The sequence below is a fragment of the Bufo bufo genome, chromosome 2 (assembly GCF_905171765.1).
Source record: "Bufo bufo chromosome 2, aBufBuf1.1, whole genome shotgun sequence".
Taxonomy (NCBI): domain Eukaryota; kingdom Metazoa; phylum Chordata; class Amphibia; order Anura; family Bufonidae; genus Bufo; species Bufo bufo.
The window spans coordinates 567,130,445-567,142,641 of NC_053390.1; the positions used below are offsets into that span (position 1 = coordinate 567,130,445).

The following is a 12,197-nucleotide window of genomic DNA, read 5'->3' on the forward strand; positions in this document are numbered from 1 at the left end:
AAGCCGGTCTGAAATGAAATGCGGCCTCCGGGAGCAGGCAGTTCCGAGAACGACCCCCGTAAGGACTTACCTGTGCCTTGCCGGACTTGTCAGTTAAGATGGCAGATCGCATGTGTTCGCGGGCAAACACTGCGAACTGGCCATCTCTAACAATAAACTCCTATAAGAAAATACCAGAACTCATAAAATCAATTATACAGTTTATTGGCAAAAATTTATAAGAGGAAATTTTCCTCTTATGAATTTTTGCCAATAAAGTGTATTATTGATTATTATTTTCTTATAGGAGTTTATGTTTTAGGCCTCATGCACACGGCCGTTGTGTGCCCATGGCCACACGGCCCATGTGCACTCCACATCACACATGCGGACCCATTCACTTGAATGGGTCCGCAATCACAGAGATACGGAACGAAAGCTTGGATCGGAACCCCACGGAAGCACTATGGAGTGCTTCCTTGGTGTTTCTGACCGTGCCTCTGCACCGCAAAAAAATAGAATATGTTCTTTTTTTTGCGGTGCGGACGGATCACGGACCCATTGAAGTTAAATGGGTCCCGATCCATCCTGGCCGCCACAGTGGATATTGCCCGTGCATTGGGGACCACAAATTGTGGTCTCCAATACACGGAATGGATGCATAACGGCAGTGTGCATGAGGCCAAAGGCATTGCTTAGACTCCATCCCACAGTCTAGCCAGTGCCTAATGGGTTACAGTTTAGACCACTTTCTGGTACATGTTGATAATTCCCTTTTAAACCCCAGTCCATGTCCCCTCAGTACTGGGAATCTGTGGGAGTCATATTAGAAGGCAACAAAAGGTTGGAGCATAACTGAAGGTGGAATTCCCTTTTAATGTCCCCTAAAGGTGGCCACACATTAGATAGAAGTTGGTTGACGATTGCACAGGTGTCTGTCCATATGTATGTCTCTGTGTGTGTGTGTGTCCGTCCCTTTGTGTGTGTCTGTCCCTGTGTGTGTGTGTGTGCGTGTGTTAGTCCTTGTGTGTGTCCGTCCCTGTGTGTTTGTGTCCGTCCCTGTATGTTTGTGTAAGTCCCTGTGTGTGTGTATCTGTTTCTGTGTGTATTTGACTGTCCCAGTGTGTGTGTCCTTGTGTATATGTGTCTTTCCCTCTGTGTATGTCTCTCCCTCTGTGTGCATGTGTCTCTTCGTGTGTGTGTCTCTCCCTCAGTGTGTGTGTGTCTCTCCCTCTGTGTGTGTGTATCTCTCCCTCTGTGTGTGTGTCTCTCCCTCTGTGTGTCTCTCCCTCTGTGTGTCTCTCCCTCTGTGTGTCTCTCCCTGTGTGCGTGTCTCTCCCTCTGTGTGCGTGTCTCTCCCTCTGTGTGCGTGTCTCTCCTTCTGTGTGCGTGTCTCTCCTTCTGTGTGCGTGTGTGTCTCTCCCTGTGTGCGTGTCTCTCCCTCTGTGTGCGTGTCTCTCCTTCTGTGTGTGTGTGTGTCTCTCCCTCTGTGTGTGTCTCTCCCTGTGTGTCACCATCACCATGCCCACAGTGTTCCTTTCTCTTGACGCAGCTGCATCAGGACGTTCTGTGTGGGGCAAGAAGAAAAGGAAGAGGCAGCGCCGCCAGCATGGAGTCCGTGGGAGAGACATAGGGAGGCACACTAAGGACGTAGGTAACACTACCACATAATCTACACTAGTGTTATCTGTGGTTTTACATAGGACTGCAGGCAACACTACCACATTATTAGCACTAGTGTCATCTGTGGTTTTAAATAGGACTGCAGGTAACACTACTACCTTTCCTGTACTCAGATAGCCATGACTGTGTTATCTGTGCTGTTACATAGGACTGCAGGTGATATCTACAATATTTTCTGTACTCACAGAGTTATCACTGTGTAAAGGGGCCCACTGAGACTTTATCGCCCAAGGGCCCACATGAACCTGGAGCCGGCCCTGTGTACATCTCCCATACCTCAGACCCTGAACTGATGGCATTGTGCATAAATTGTAAGGAAAATTCTTCCTACTTTAATTGGACTAAAATAATTATAATTGAAAATAACTCCAGCATAGACACAAATACACCAAAGGATTTTATAGTAGAAAAACTAAAACTGCAGAGATTAATGAGGATCTATGGCATTAGTGAAAAATAAGCAAAGCATACAGCCAGTATTTATCAGCCATGCAGTCTTGTCCTTACTTTGCATACATAATCCATCAGTGCAGTTCTTTGACTGTAATACAGGGCCCTCGCAGTCTTTCCCTCCGTTTCTTGGTGGAGGGTTGGCACAATCTCTGCGGCGCCAATGTGTGCACTCTGTCCCACAGGTTGACCATTTGCTCCATGCTGTCCATTCACCATCCTCTGAAGGAGAAACACAAAAAAAGTCATAACTGGATATACATTTTGTGTGACGTTCAAAAAGCAAAATCATCAAGGAAATGCTTTATGGTTGTGATCTCATGTTCAGTTGTAATGTATTTATTATTCAACTGAATAGGAATTTTTTAACTAAGGATCACAAATGTAGTCAAACTAAGGCTATGTTCACATCTGTGTTCGTGTCTCCATTAGGACCTCCATCGCAGATTGTGTTAAAAAGACAGGACAAAAAAGATCAGCAAAGGCTCCTTTCACACTAGCGTTTTTGCTGGATCCGTCATGGATCAGCAAAAACGCTTCCGTCTTGATAATACAACCATCTGCATCCGTTATGAACGGATCCGGTTGTATTAACTCTGAAATAGCCATGACGGATCCGCCATGAACTCCATTGAAGGTCAATGGGGAACAGATGAATTTTCTATTGTGTCCGAGAAAACGGATCCATCCCCATTGACTTACATTGTGAGTCGTGACGGATCCGTCTTGCTCTGCACCACATCGCGGACAGAAAAACACTGCTTGCAGGGTTATTCTGTCCGCGATGGGGACGCAAACAAACGCGAACTGAATGCGTTCTGGTGCACTCCATTTCGTTCAGTTCAGATTTGTCCCAATTGACAATGAATGGGGACAAAACTAAAGCGGTTTCCTCCGCTATTGAGATCCTATGACGGATCTCAATAGCGGAAAGTGAAATCGCTAGTGTGAAAGTAGCCTTACTGTATTACTTTGTCCAGTAATGGAATCCCATTGGGATTAATGGAGTCCATCAAGCACTGTTTGTTGCCATCATTTGAAGACTCTGGTGCTTCAGTTACCTAGAGCAGAACAATAGAAACTGACGTGCTGGTATGGACCTTGTAGATGTATCTGTGCTATTCTGTTTTATACAGTGTGTCTCTTAGCTATTTTAGACATAATTCTCATGATTAGTTGTGGTTTCACTGATGAGACCCCACTGACCACACAGTGGGAATATGGTATCAATGTTTAAAAGGTACAGAACCCCTTTCATGTCTTGTTATTACCTGGGCAGAGGGTAGTACAGCTTATCTTCTGGACACTTTGGCCATCACAGACAGCTCCTCCATTGAGTGGAACAGGATTTGTACACATTCTTGTACGCTTCTGGTAACCTTTCCCACATCGATTACTGCATGAAGACCATTCTGTCCATGTGGACCAACCACCGTTTACTAGAAACAGACACATGATTACAGTAATGCATTAATTCCAACTCTTTTTCTAGGATTTTTCTCCTCTGCTGAATTCCTATATGCAGTTTTTTAGGCAAGCCCTACCTCAGTTCGAAGAAACACCAGAATTCTACAGAACCTTGGTTGTAATTACATATAAAGGGATTCTCCCATCATGGAAATTAAATATCTGGTCACTAGAGGGTCCAGCTACCAGCAATCAGGAGAATGTGATTTCCAAGTTCCTTGTTTGTTTGGTGCACTGGTCACGTCTATGCACTACCGTTCCATTCACTGTCAGTGGAGCTGATGGAAATAGCTGACTACAACGTTTGGCTGTCTCAGCCAGCTCAGTCCTATTGACAGGGAATGGAGTGCTAGTGCACATGTGCGACTGCTACTCCACTCACATGAAGGACTAAGCATCCCAGTTATCATGAATAGTGGGGGTTCTATCAGTTGGATCACATACTTACCACCTGTAGATAAGGTGATAAGTTGCTAATGAGGGACAACCCCTTTAATGAAAAGTAGTTTACAATGTATATGACATAATGAACCCCTAATAGAAATGATAAGAATATACTGTATAAATCACCACAGTGCACCGTGACTATATAAAAAGAAGGTCTGCAGCATCTGCGGGGGTGTATAGGTTGTGTCTATGTACTGCCTTGGCCACTAATTGTTAAAGGGGTATTCCGGTTTCATGATATTGATGACCTATCCTCAGGATCAGTCATCAATATCAGATCGGTGGGGGCCTGACTCTCGGCATCCCTGTTGATGAGCTGTTTGAAGGGACTGTGGAGCTAGTGCGACAGTTGAGTTCTCTCCAATGGTGTCCTGCATGCTGTCTGCATTGTAGCAGTTACAACTGTTCCTCCCATTGAGAGAGGAATCTGCAATTACAGTTCCTTGCACCATCACTATAATGTATAGTATACTGCATGCAGGTAAACACTGAAGAGAACGCAACTGTCAGACTGGTGCCACAGCACTTTCAAAAAGCTGATCCACTGGGGTGTTGAGAGGTAGACCTTGACCAGTTTGAAATTGATGACCTTTCCTGAACACTCCTTCAATTTCTGACATCAAAATGTGATGTTTTTCAAAAAAAATTCTAAACAAATAATTTTTTTATATTATTGTTATTAAATATAAAGTTCTGTCGTTAATAAACACATTAACTATACAAATATCATTCTGTGACACATACATATTTAATGAAACATTTATTATTATTATTTATATTTATGCTAGGTGCTTTTCATGGATTTATATTTTTCGGCTCAGTGCATATTCACAGGGGGCATGCTCTGAGCTCATAAATATTTTGGTCATAAATGAACCTTAATGGATTAGCCTAAAGATTTATGAAACCTACAGATTACACGCCGCCATCTACTTCTCTATATTACAATAGCTCATAGTGTCTAGACTCCAGTTATTCTTTTCAAGAAATGCATCAATGCCTCACCATATACAATTACAGTTGCTGTAGTACTTCTTCTTTTGGCCACAATATTTTTGGCAACGCACGTATAATTGGCAGTGTCTGAAAGCCGGGCTTGTTTGATGATGAGGTTATGATCAATTGTGATATAGAAATTCCGATCTTCTACAGGATCAATGACATCCTCATTTTTCAACCATTCCACCTAGGAAAGAATGCATTTGAATATGTTATTGCCTACTTGGCATTTCCATCAAAAGTTAGCTCAGTGAATGAAACAGTTCTATGGGACATTATTCACTTTGCAAGAATATTATATTTTGGAAACAATTTAATGATCACTGTGCATGTAATTGCAAAGCTGAACAGCTCACGGCTCAGTACGATGGCCAGGAGTGCACCGGTGAGCAAAAATCCATAAATGGCTTCTTCAGTCTTGTCATAAGCCCATTAATAATAGCCCAATGTCCTGAAGTAGATTGATACTAGCAGCACAAATAAAGGCAGAACAAATAGATGCAGGGCGCCTGAGTCGTAAATAAATACTGCTCCCTTCCGTAAATTGGTTAATTTTATGTATTATCTTCTGAGCGGTGTGACAGATCAGCCACTATCTGGAAAGGTTCTATCTATGTAAATTGTATCCTAAATAGAATGTTTTAGTATTAGCAATAGATGAAACTATTAATCTAAAGAGCAAGAGAAATAGAAAGAAGGCGCAAGCAGGATGTTCACTTGTCTAATGAGAGCATTCATCCAGGTTTTATTTCTGGCAGGTTTACTGTTACATTACATACATTTTAAAGGAAGCCACAGGAAAAATAACATTAACTCAATGGGGGGAATTTATCATAGACCTGAATTTTACTGCAGTCTATGGTATCCCCTGCGCTGCCTGACCTTCCCTCGGCAGTTCGTGCGCCTAAATAGAAATCTATGGCAGCTCAGAGCTGGCAAACATTTTTGTCTTCATTTATGCCAGAAAACTGACATAACTAATGATAAATGTGCCAGGCCCACTGGCTCCAGACCCAGGGTTGCCAACCAGAATTTTTCTTTTTTTATGGACAACTTATCCCAAAATCGCTGACGTCAGACATTTTTTTATGGACAAATTGGAAAACCATAATGAATGATAAATATTCATTGCATGTGACATTGTGTATGTGTCCAGGGGGAACAGTCCTCTCACCAAGATATGGATTTTGGCCATTCACCCATTCCACCCATAGCGCACTGCCCATGTAACTGCTGGAATCCCTGGATGAAATAGAGAGCACACGGAGAAGTGTGACCGAATGAGGAAAGGGATACCACAATTTAGTGAAGAGGGTTGCTCAACGCAAAGTAGCTTTGGCAGGGTGTAACAGGGTTGTTTTTTTCCCCCACCCTTTAACCCGGAACATTGACATTAGGGTCGTCGGGAACTGTTTATTCTATATATTTTCATCGCAGGCTTCGCACATACTGTTCTATGGTTGGATATCTGTTCACTACTGCACCGTGACTGTGTTCCCATTAATGTTGGCACACATTGGTTGGATAGAAGAATAGGCCCATATATATGGTTGGTTATGTATAATATATGGGACTTTTTAATTGACTAAGTAAAGTTTATGTTTTATTATTCTGTGCATGCCGAACAATCCCTTTTATTTTTGTGTATTTTATGCCACAGGCAAATCCGCTGGAAAGTCTGTATGATTCACATGCTGGTTTTGATGCATATTAGGCTATGAAATTGCTATTTCCATTGTATAGGGGGAAGTCTGCAGCAATTCTGCAGCAAATTCCCACTACTCTTAAGTGGTTAGGAAGGAGAATCTACATTCTCTACAGTATGTGCATTCTATGGGCAGCTATGATACACACTCCTCTCCATCTGCCAGTTTAAGGACAACTGAGAATTATAGATATGGCCTACAGATATAGTCCAATATAGTGCTATCACTCATGTATACACATATGTCAGCTTATTCTGAAAAGTTATCTGATATTGTAGGCTTGCTTTAATGTCAACCATCTTTTGGAGGGCTGAAATGAATTTGTCATCATTAATGTAAAAGTCACCGCTTCTGCTGTCGTCTTCTGCCAAACAGAACCAGGTTTGAAGGAACCCCAGTTGGAAAACATAATGAGCCTAACATTCTCATGTACCGTTAGATAGCCAAATGTCTTTTCTGAGCTCACCATAATTTCATCAACGTGTAGTAAAGTGTGTAATATAAAAATCTCTGCAGATCTTAAAAGACTCCATACGATGGAAAGCAATATTGTTTCATCATGCACTATATTATAACACAGTTACATAGGTTGAAAAAAGACAGGTCCATCAAGTTCAACCTTTTTCACTATGAAATGTAATGTGGTCATTATGTCAAGGACATAACAAGTAACCATGTGATTCCTATAGCAAAACTTGGAATGTAGCCCCTGTCATCATGACCACCTTCAGTAGCAAATTCAAAACATGAAAAGCTTGTGATTATACATGGGGATAATGCACATAGTGTCTCACTTCAGTAAATGGAATTTATCATGAAGATACAGTTAACACAAGGCACTTACTAATGTATTGTTATTATCCATATTGCCTCCTTTGCTGGCTGGATTCATTTCCCCATCACATTATACATTGCTCATTTCCATGGTTACAGACCACCCTGCAATCCATCAGCGGTGGTCGTTCTTGCACACTATAGGAAAAAACATCAGTCTATGTGCATTCCCGTGGACCTGGCCACCAGAGAGGCCAGTGCTTTTTCCTATAGGGTGCAAGCACGACCACCACTGCTGGATTGCAGGGTGGTCATAATAACCCCGGATACAAACTGTGTTTAATGTGATGGAAAAATAAATGCAGCCAGCAATGGAGACCATATGGATAATAACAATACATTGGTAAGTGTTAACTTTCTTAACATGCCAAATGCATTTGGGTGAGTCAACTCCTTTAAATATTCCCTACCCACTTCCCTCCTTCGTAGTCTTCACTGGCTGCACCTTATTTCACAGTGTAAATGGGCTCCTTCAGGAATTGAGACCCATAGAAACTGACATACCTGACATACGCAGGTACAGTAGTTACAGAAAATAATGAAAACATAAGGAAGTGTACTGCATCAAAGGGGTTTTCCAAGTGTTTTTACTGATGATCTATCCTCTGGATAGGTAGGGGTACCACAACCGGTACCCGTTTGAGAAGGCAATGTCGCTCCCAGTAGCTTCACTGCCTTCTCTCTGCTTACCAAGCACAGTGATATCACGCTCAGCCCCATTCACTTGAATGGGGCTAGGTTGCGTCTAGGCCATGTGACTGATGAACATGATGTCATATGGCCTCAAAAAAGCTGGAAAAGGCTGTGGCGCTACCGCAAGCACCTATGCCTTCTCAAACAGCTGATCAGCGGGAGTTCTGGGTGTCAGACCCCACACGGATCCGATACTAATTACATATCCAGAGGATAGGTCATCAGTAGAGATGAGCGAAGTTTTAGAAAATTAGATTTGGCTGCTTCGCCAAATAAAATAAAAAAATTTGCTCTGTGACAATTTACTTCATCATGTACCGCATCATTGTAGCCCTCAGATGCCGCGTTCATACATGATTGCGGCATCTGAGAGTAATAATAAGGTGTAAAATTAACAGAAAAAAAAATGAAATCATACTTACCACCTCCATTTTCTCGTGACGCAAAATCTTGCACGGGCCAAGATGACGTTGTCACGCTGGCCGTCGTGGTGATGTCATACGTCACCACGCATGGGACCTTGGACGAGATCTTTAATCAAGATAGCGGCTGGCTTGCACATCTTGAGCAAATTGAGGAAGTAAGATTTTGTTTGTTTTTTTACACTATTTCAGGTTAAATCGTTTTGCTACCACGAAGCTTGAGGGAATTCGGCTTCACGCGAATCAAATTTATCCTGAAATTCGGATCGAATTCCACTTTGTTGGATTCGATTCGCTCATCTGTAGTCATCAGTAGAAAAAACACTTGGTAAACCCCTTATTATCTTTTCTATATTTCATAAATTGCTCTCCAGGCTGGTTTAGAGACTTGGAATCCTTGCCAATGATAATTATGCTTGAAGTAGTCCCATGAAGGGAGAATTACCACTCTGCTTGTCACATGCAGCTTTCAGCCAATCAAACCTTAAGTAGTGTTTCTTTATTGTTATGTGATTGGCTAAAAAGCAGCGTATGACAATAGAGTGGTCTCTTCTTCTACCCAACATTGGCAGAGGTAAAGATACTGAGATTCAGTCTTTCTTATTAGTGATGAGCAGCAGGGGCTTTATTCAAATTTGCAATATTTCACAAATATTTTGGCGAATATTGATCATATATTCGCGAATTTGCGAGATTATTTTATTGATTGCGAAAAATCAGCAATGTAATATTCACGTAATGCGAACAAAATACAGGTGTGGCTCACTTTTGCTACATTTTCCAAGCTGCTAGAAGTTTCCTGAGACTGAAGAAAATGTTTGGCACGGCAGAACATTAAAAATGGCTTTATATGCAGTTAGAGTGCTCCAATATATTCGCGGTTGCGCTAATCGGCACTAATGATGCGAATATTTTGACGCAATACGTGCAACTTCACATTTTAGCAGCTCTGCGTGTATGTATGGACAGCAGAACCTATCACACTACCTAACACCCTGCACTGCAACAACTACATTATATCACTATCTAACCTACACTGACTATCTCCCACTAACTATCTGTATTATATATATAAGCTAACTAACTATCTAATGTAATTGGATAAGGAATAGGATCCAGATGAAAGCACAGAGCACAGCAATGTCACTGCTCTCTCTCTCAGAACTCCATAAAACTACAGAAAATGGCTGCTGGGGAGGTTCTTATATAGTAAAGGGGTCGGCAACTTTCCTATTGGTTGCTAGGGATGTTGCTAAGCTCAGACAAAGACATTACAGCCTTCTCATTGGCCCACAAGCAAGAAGGGAGGTTACTGATGAAAAAAATATCTAGAATATATAGCACTATATTAAAAATATTTGCGAATTCCCGAAGTGCCGATATTCGCGATTCGAATATTTGTGCCCAACACTATTTCTTATATAGAAATGATTCACAATACAGTACATTATGTGGTAAACCTGCCCCCCCCCCACCTACGTTTATTTCATAGGTGGGAAAGTGGTGACATTTCCTCTTTAATGTATTGTTCTCTTTAATATCACTCTGCAATTAAAAAACTAATCAGAGCCTGAACGAGACAAGACATCCTCATTAAATCCATCAAAATACGTGGGATGAACAGTACCCAGTGTGCTTCTTTGGCAATTGATGGGTACAAAAGCACAAATTTCACACAGTTGTTCCAAGTACATTTGTCTGCGCTCACCTCCTTCCTCCATTCAGAGACAGATGTGTTATGTCTAATTATTCATTGATTGGTATCAAGAGATGAATCTCCATAATTGGCACATTTGTTCCAATTAACAAAGGAAAACTGCCACGAAAATGAAGTGTTCTATAAGCATAAGTAACTAGGAGGAGACAAAACGGCCGCTTGTCTACACCGGGGCCTGTGTCGCCCTAGGCCATGTACAATCGCTGCATTGAAACAAGAGGGGAAAAAAGAAAGGAAAAGCAATCCAGAGCAGGATTTCATTCCATAAATAAATGCGTACAGAGCACATTAATCAAAGAAGTGATTATAGGAATGAGAAGAGCTAGAGCAGAGCAATTATCTGATGTAAACTCAGCCACGCCAAGCTAATGTCATCTTGAAGTTGAGCACTTTTGGCAGACACCTCGTGTTTGGAAACAGGGACCTGTAGGATTTGCATGAGCAATTACAGAGTTTCATTTCCTACATTAATGTTAATTGAGACAGTTCTTCATGTAACGCAGAGACGCCACTTGTCACCACACTTTGCTGACTGTGTACGCGCTACTTCAATTTGACCGGTAAAGTTATTGAAATGCAGCCAGGTCCAAATGCAATCAAAACCAAATTTCATTTGTTGTTATCCAGCAGGCGCTAACTAACTTCAGGGCTGGAGAGACATATGTTATTTATTTCGATACTTCCGTAGAAAGGCGATCTAATCTAGGTGTTTGCTCTTGCCAAAAATATTTAAAAAAAATCAGAGCCAACCGTGAGGGATAGAAGTAAATACAGCACCAAGGATTGGCACTCTGCGGAGTGCTTCGAAGCCTATCTATGAAGAATTTACCAGGATACCAAGACAGATTACATTATATTCTCTTCAAATACACTACATGAATAAGCAATACTGAGGTGTCCACCAAGTGGATTTACATAAAGAAATAATTCTTCAGCGTCTGTCACTATTTTCCCAAGCACAAAGCGGAATTTGCACCTTTGGTCCCTCAGGGATTACATCCGATAGAAAGAATTAGGTATATTCCATTTAAGTGTGATATCCATTATCACTTGTTAACTGACAGTCCCTTAAATGTCCATTAACAAGTGATAATAGAACCAGAACTTAGAGGATATATCTAGAATATGGATTGTTTGGATTGTACATGTTTTAGGTGTTACAAAGCGGACTGTGTGACCTGCCAGACAAAGCACACTCCTAATAACATGTGCATTTAATAAGCAAGTCTTCACACCGTACTTGAATGTGTGTTGCATTTGTGCAATTATTTTCAGAGAAAATAGAGTTAAAGGGTTTCTGTCATCAGAATTATCCTTATTAAACTAGCTGACATTAGCAATGCTAAACCTAACTAGCCTATTCCTACTTGTATCTATGCCCCCGTTACGCCACAAATCGAACTTTTATAATATGCTAATTAGACGCTCGCACCTGCCGCTGCTCCTATAGGATAATTAGCATATTATAAAAGTTAGATTTCTGGCTTAACGGGGGCATAGATACAAGTAGGAATAGGATAGTTAGGTTCAGCTGACATTAGCACATCGCTAATGTTAGCTAGTTTAATAGGGTTAATTCTGATGACAGAAACCCTTTGAATCAGGTCTATTAATGTCTGGTATCCGTACGGTAGCCTTCAATGTCCTAGATCCATAAATTATAGCATGCAAATACAGTTAGTTGAATATATTTACTTTGACTATTGCTTCTCCAATAGTGTACTTCTTTTAGTGTAAGATGGCCAGATTTGATGTGTACAAATTAATTTAATTGCTTATGTGTCACGACCCTTGGTTAGG

At 41.3% G+C, this 12,197-nt stretch overlaps 1 protein-coding gene across 2 annotated transcripts in view; it reads right to left on the reverse strand.

Moving 5' to 3' along the window:
• UNC5C (unc-5 netrin receptor C) overlaps positions 1-12,197 on the reverse strand; it is a 386,735-nt gene that overhangs the window by 72,747 nt on the left and 301,791 nt on the right. For both annotated transcript variants that reach the window (XM_040418177.1, XM_040418176.1), the window contains exons 6-8: positions 5,032-5,212; positions 3,384-3,551; positions 2,170-2,334 (exon numbers count right to left, since the gene is read on the reverse strand). In XM_040418177.1, the coding sequence (XP_040274111.1) occupies positions 2,170-2,334; positions 3,384-3,551; positions 5,032-5,212 (514 nt within the window). The remainder of the gene's footprint in view (positions 1-2,169; positions 2,335-3,383; positions 3,552-5,031; positions 5,213-12,197) is intronic.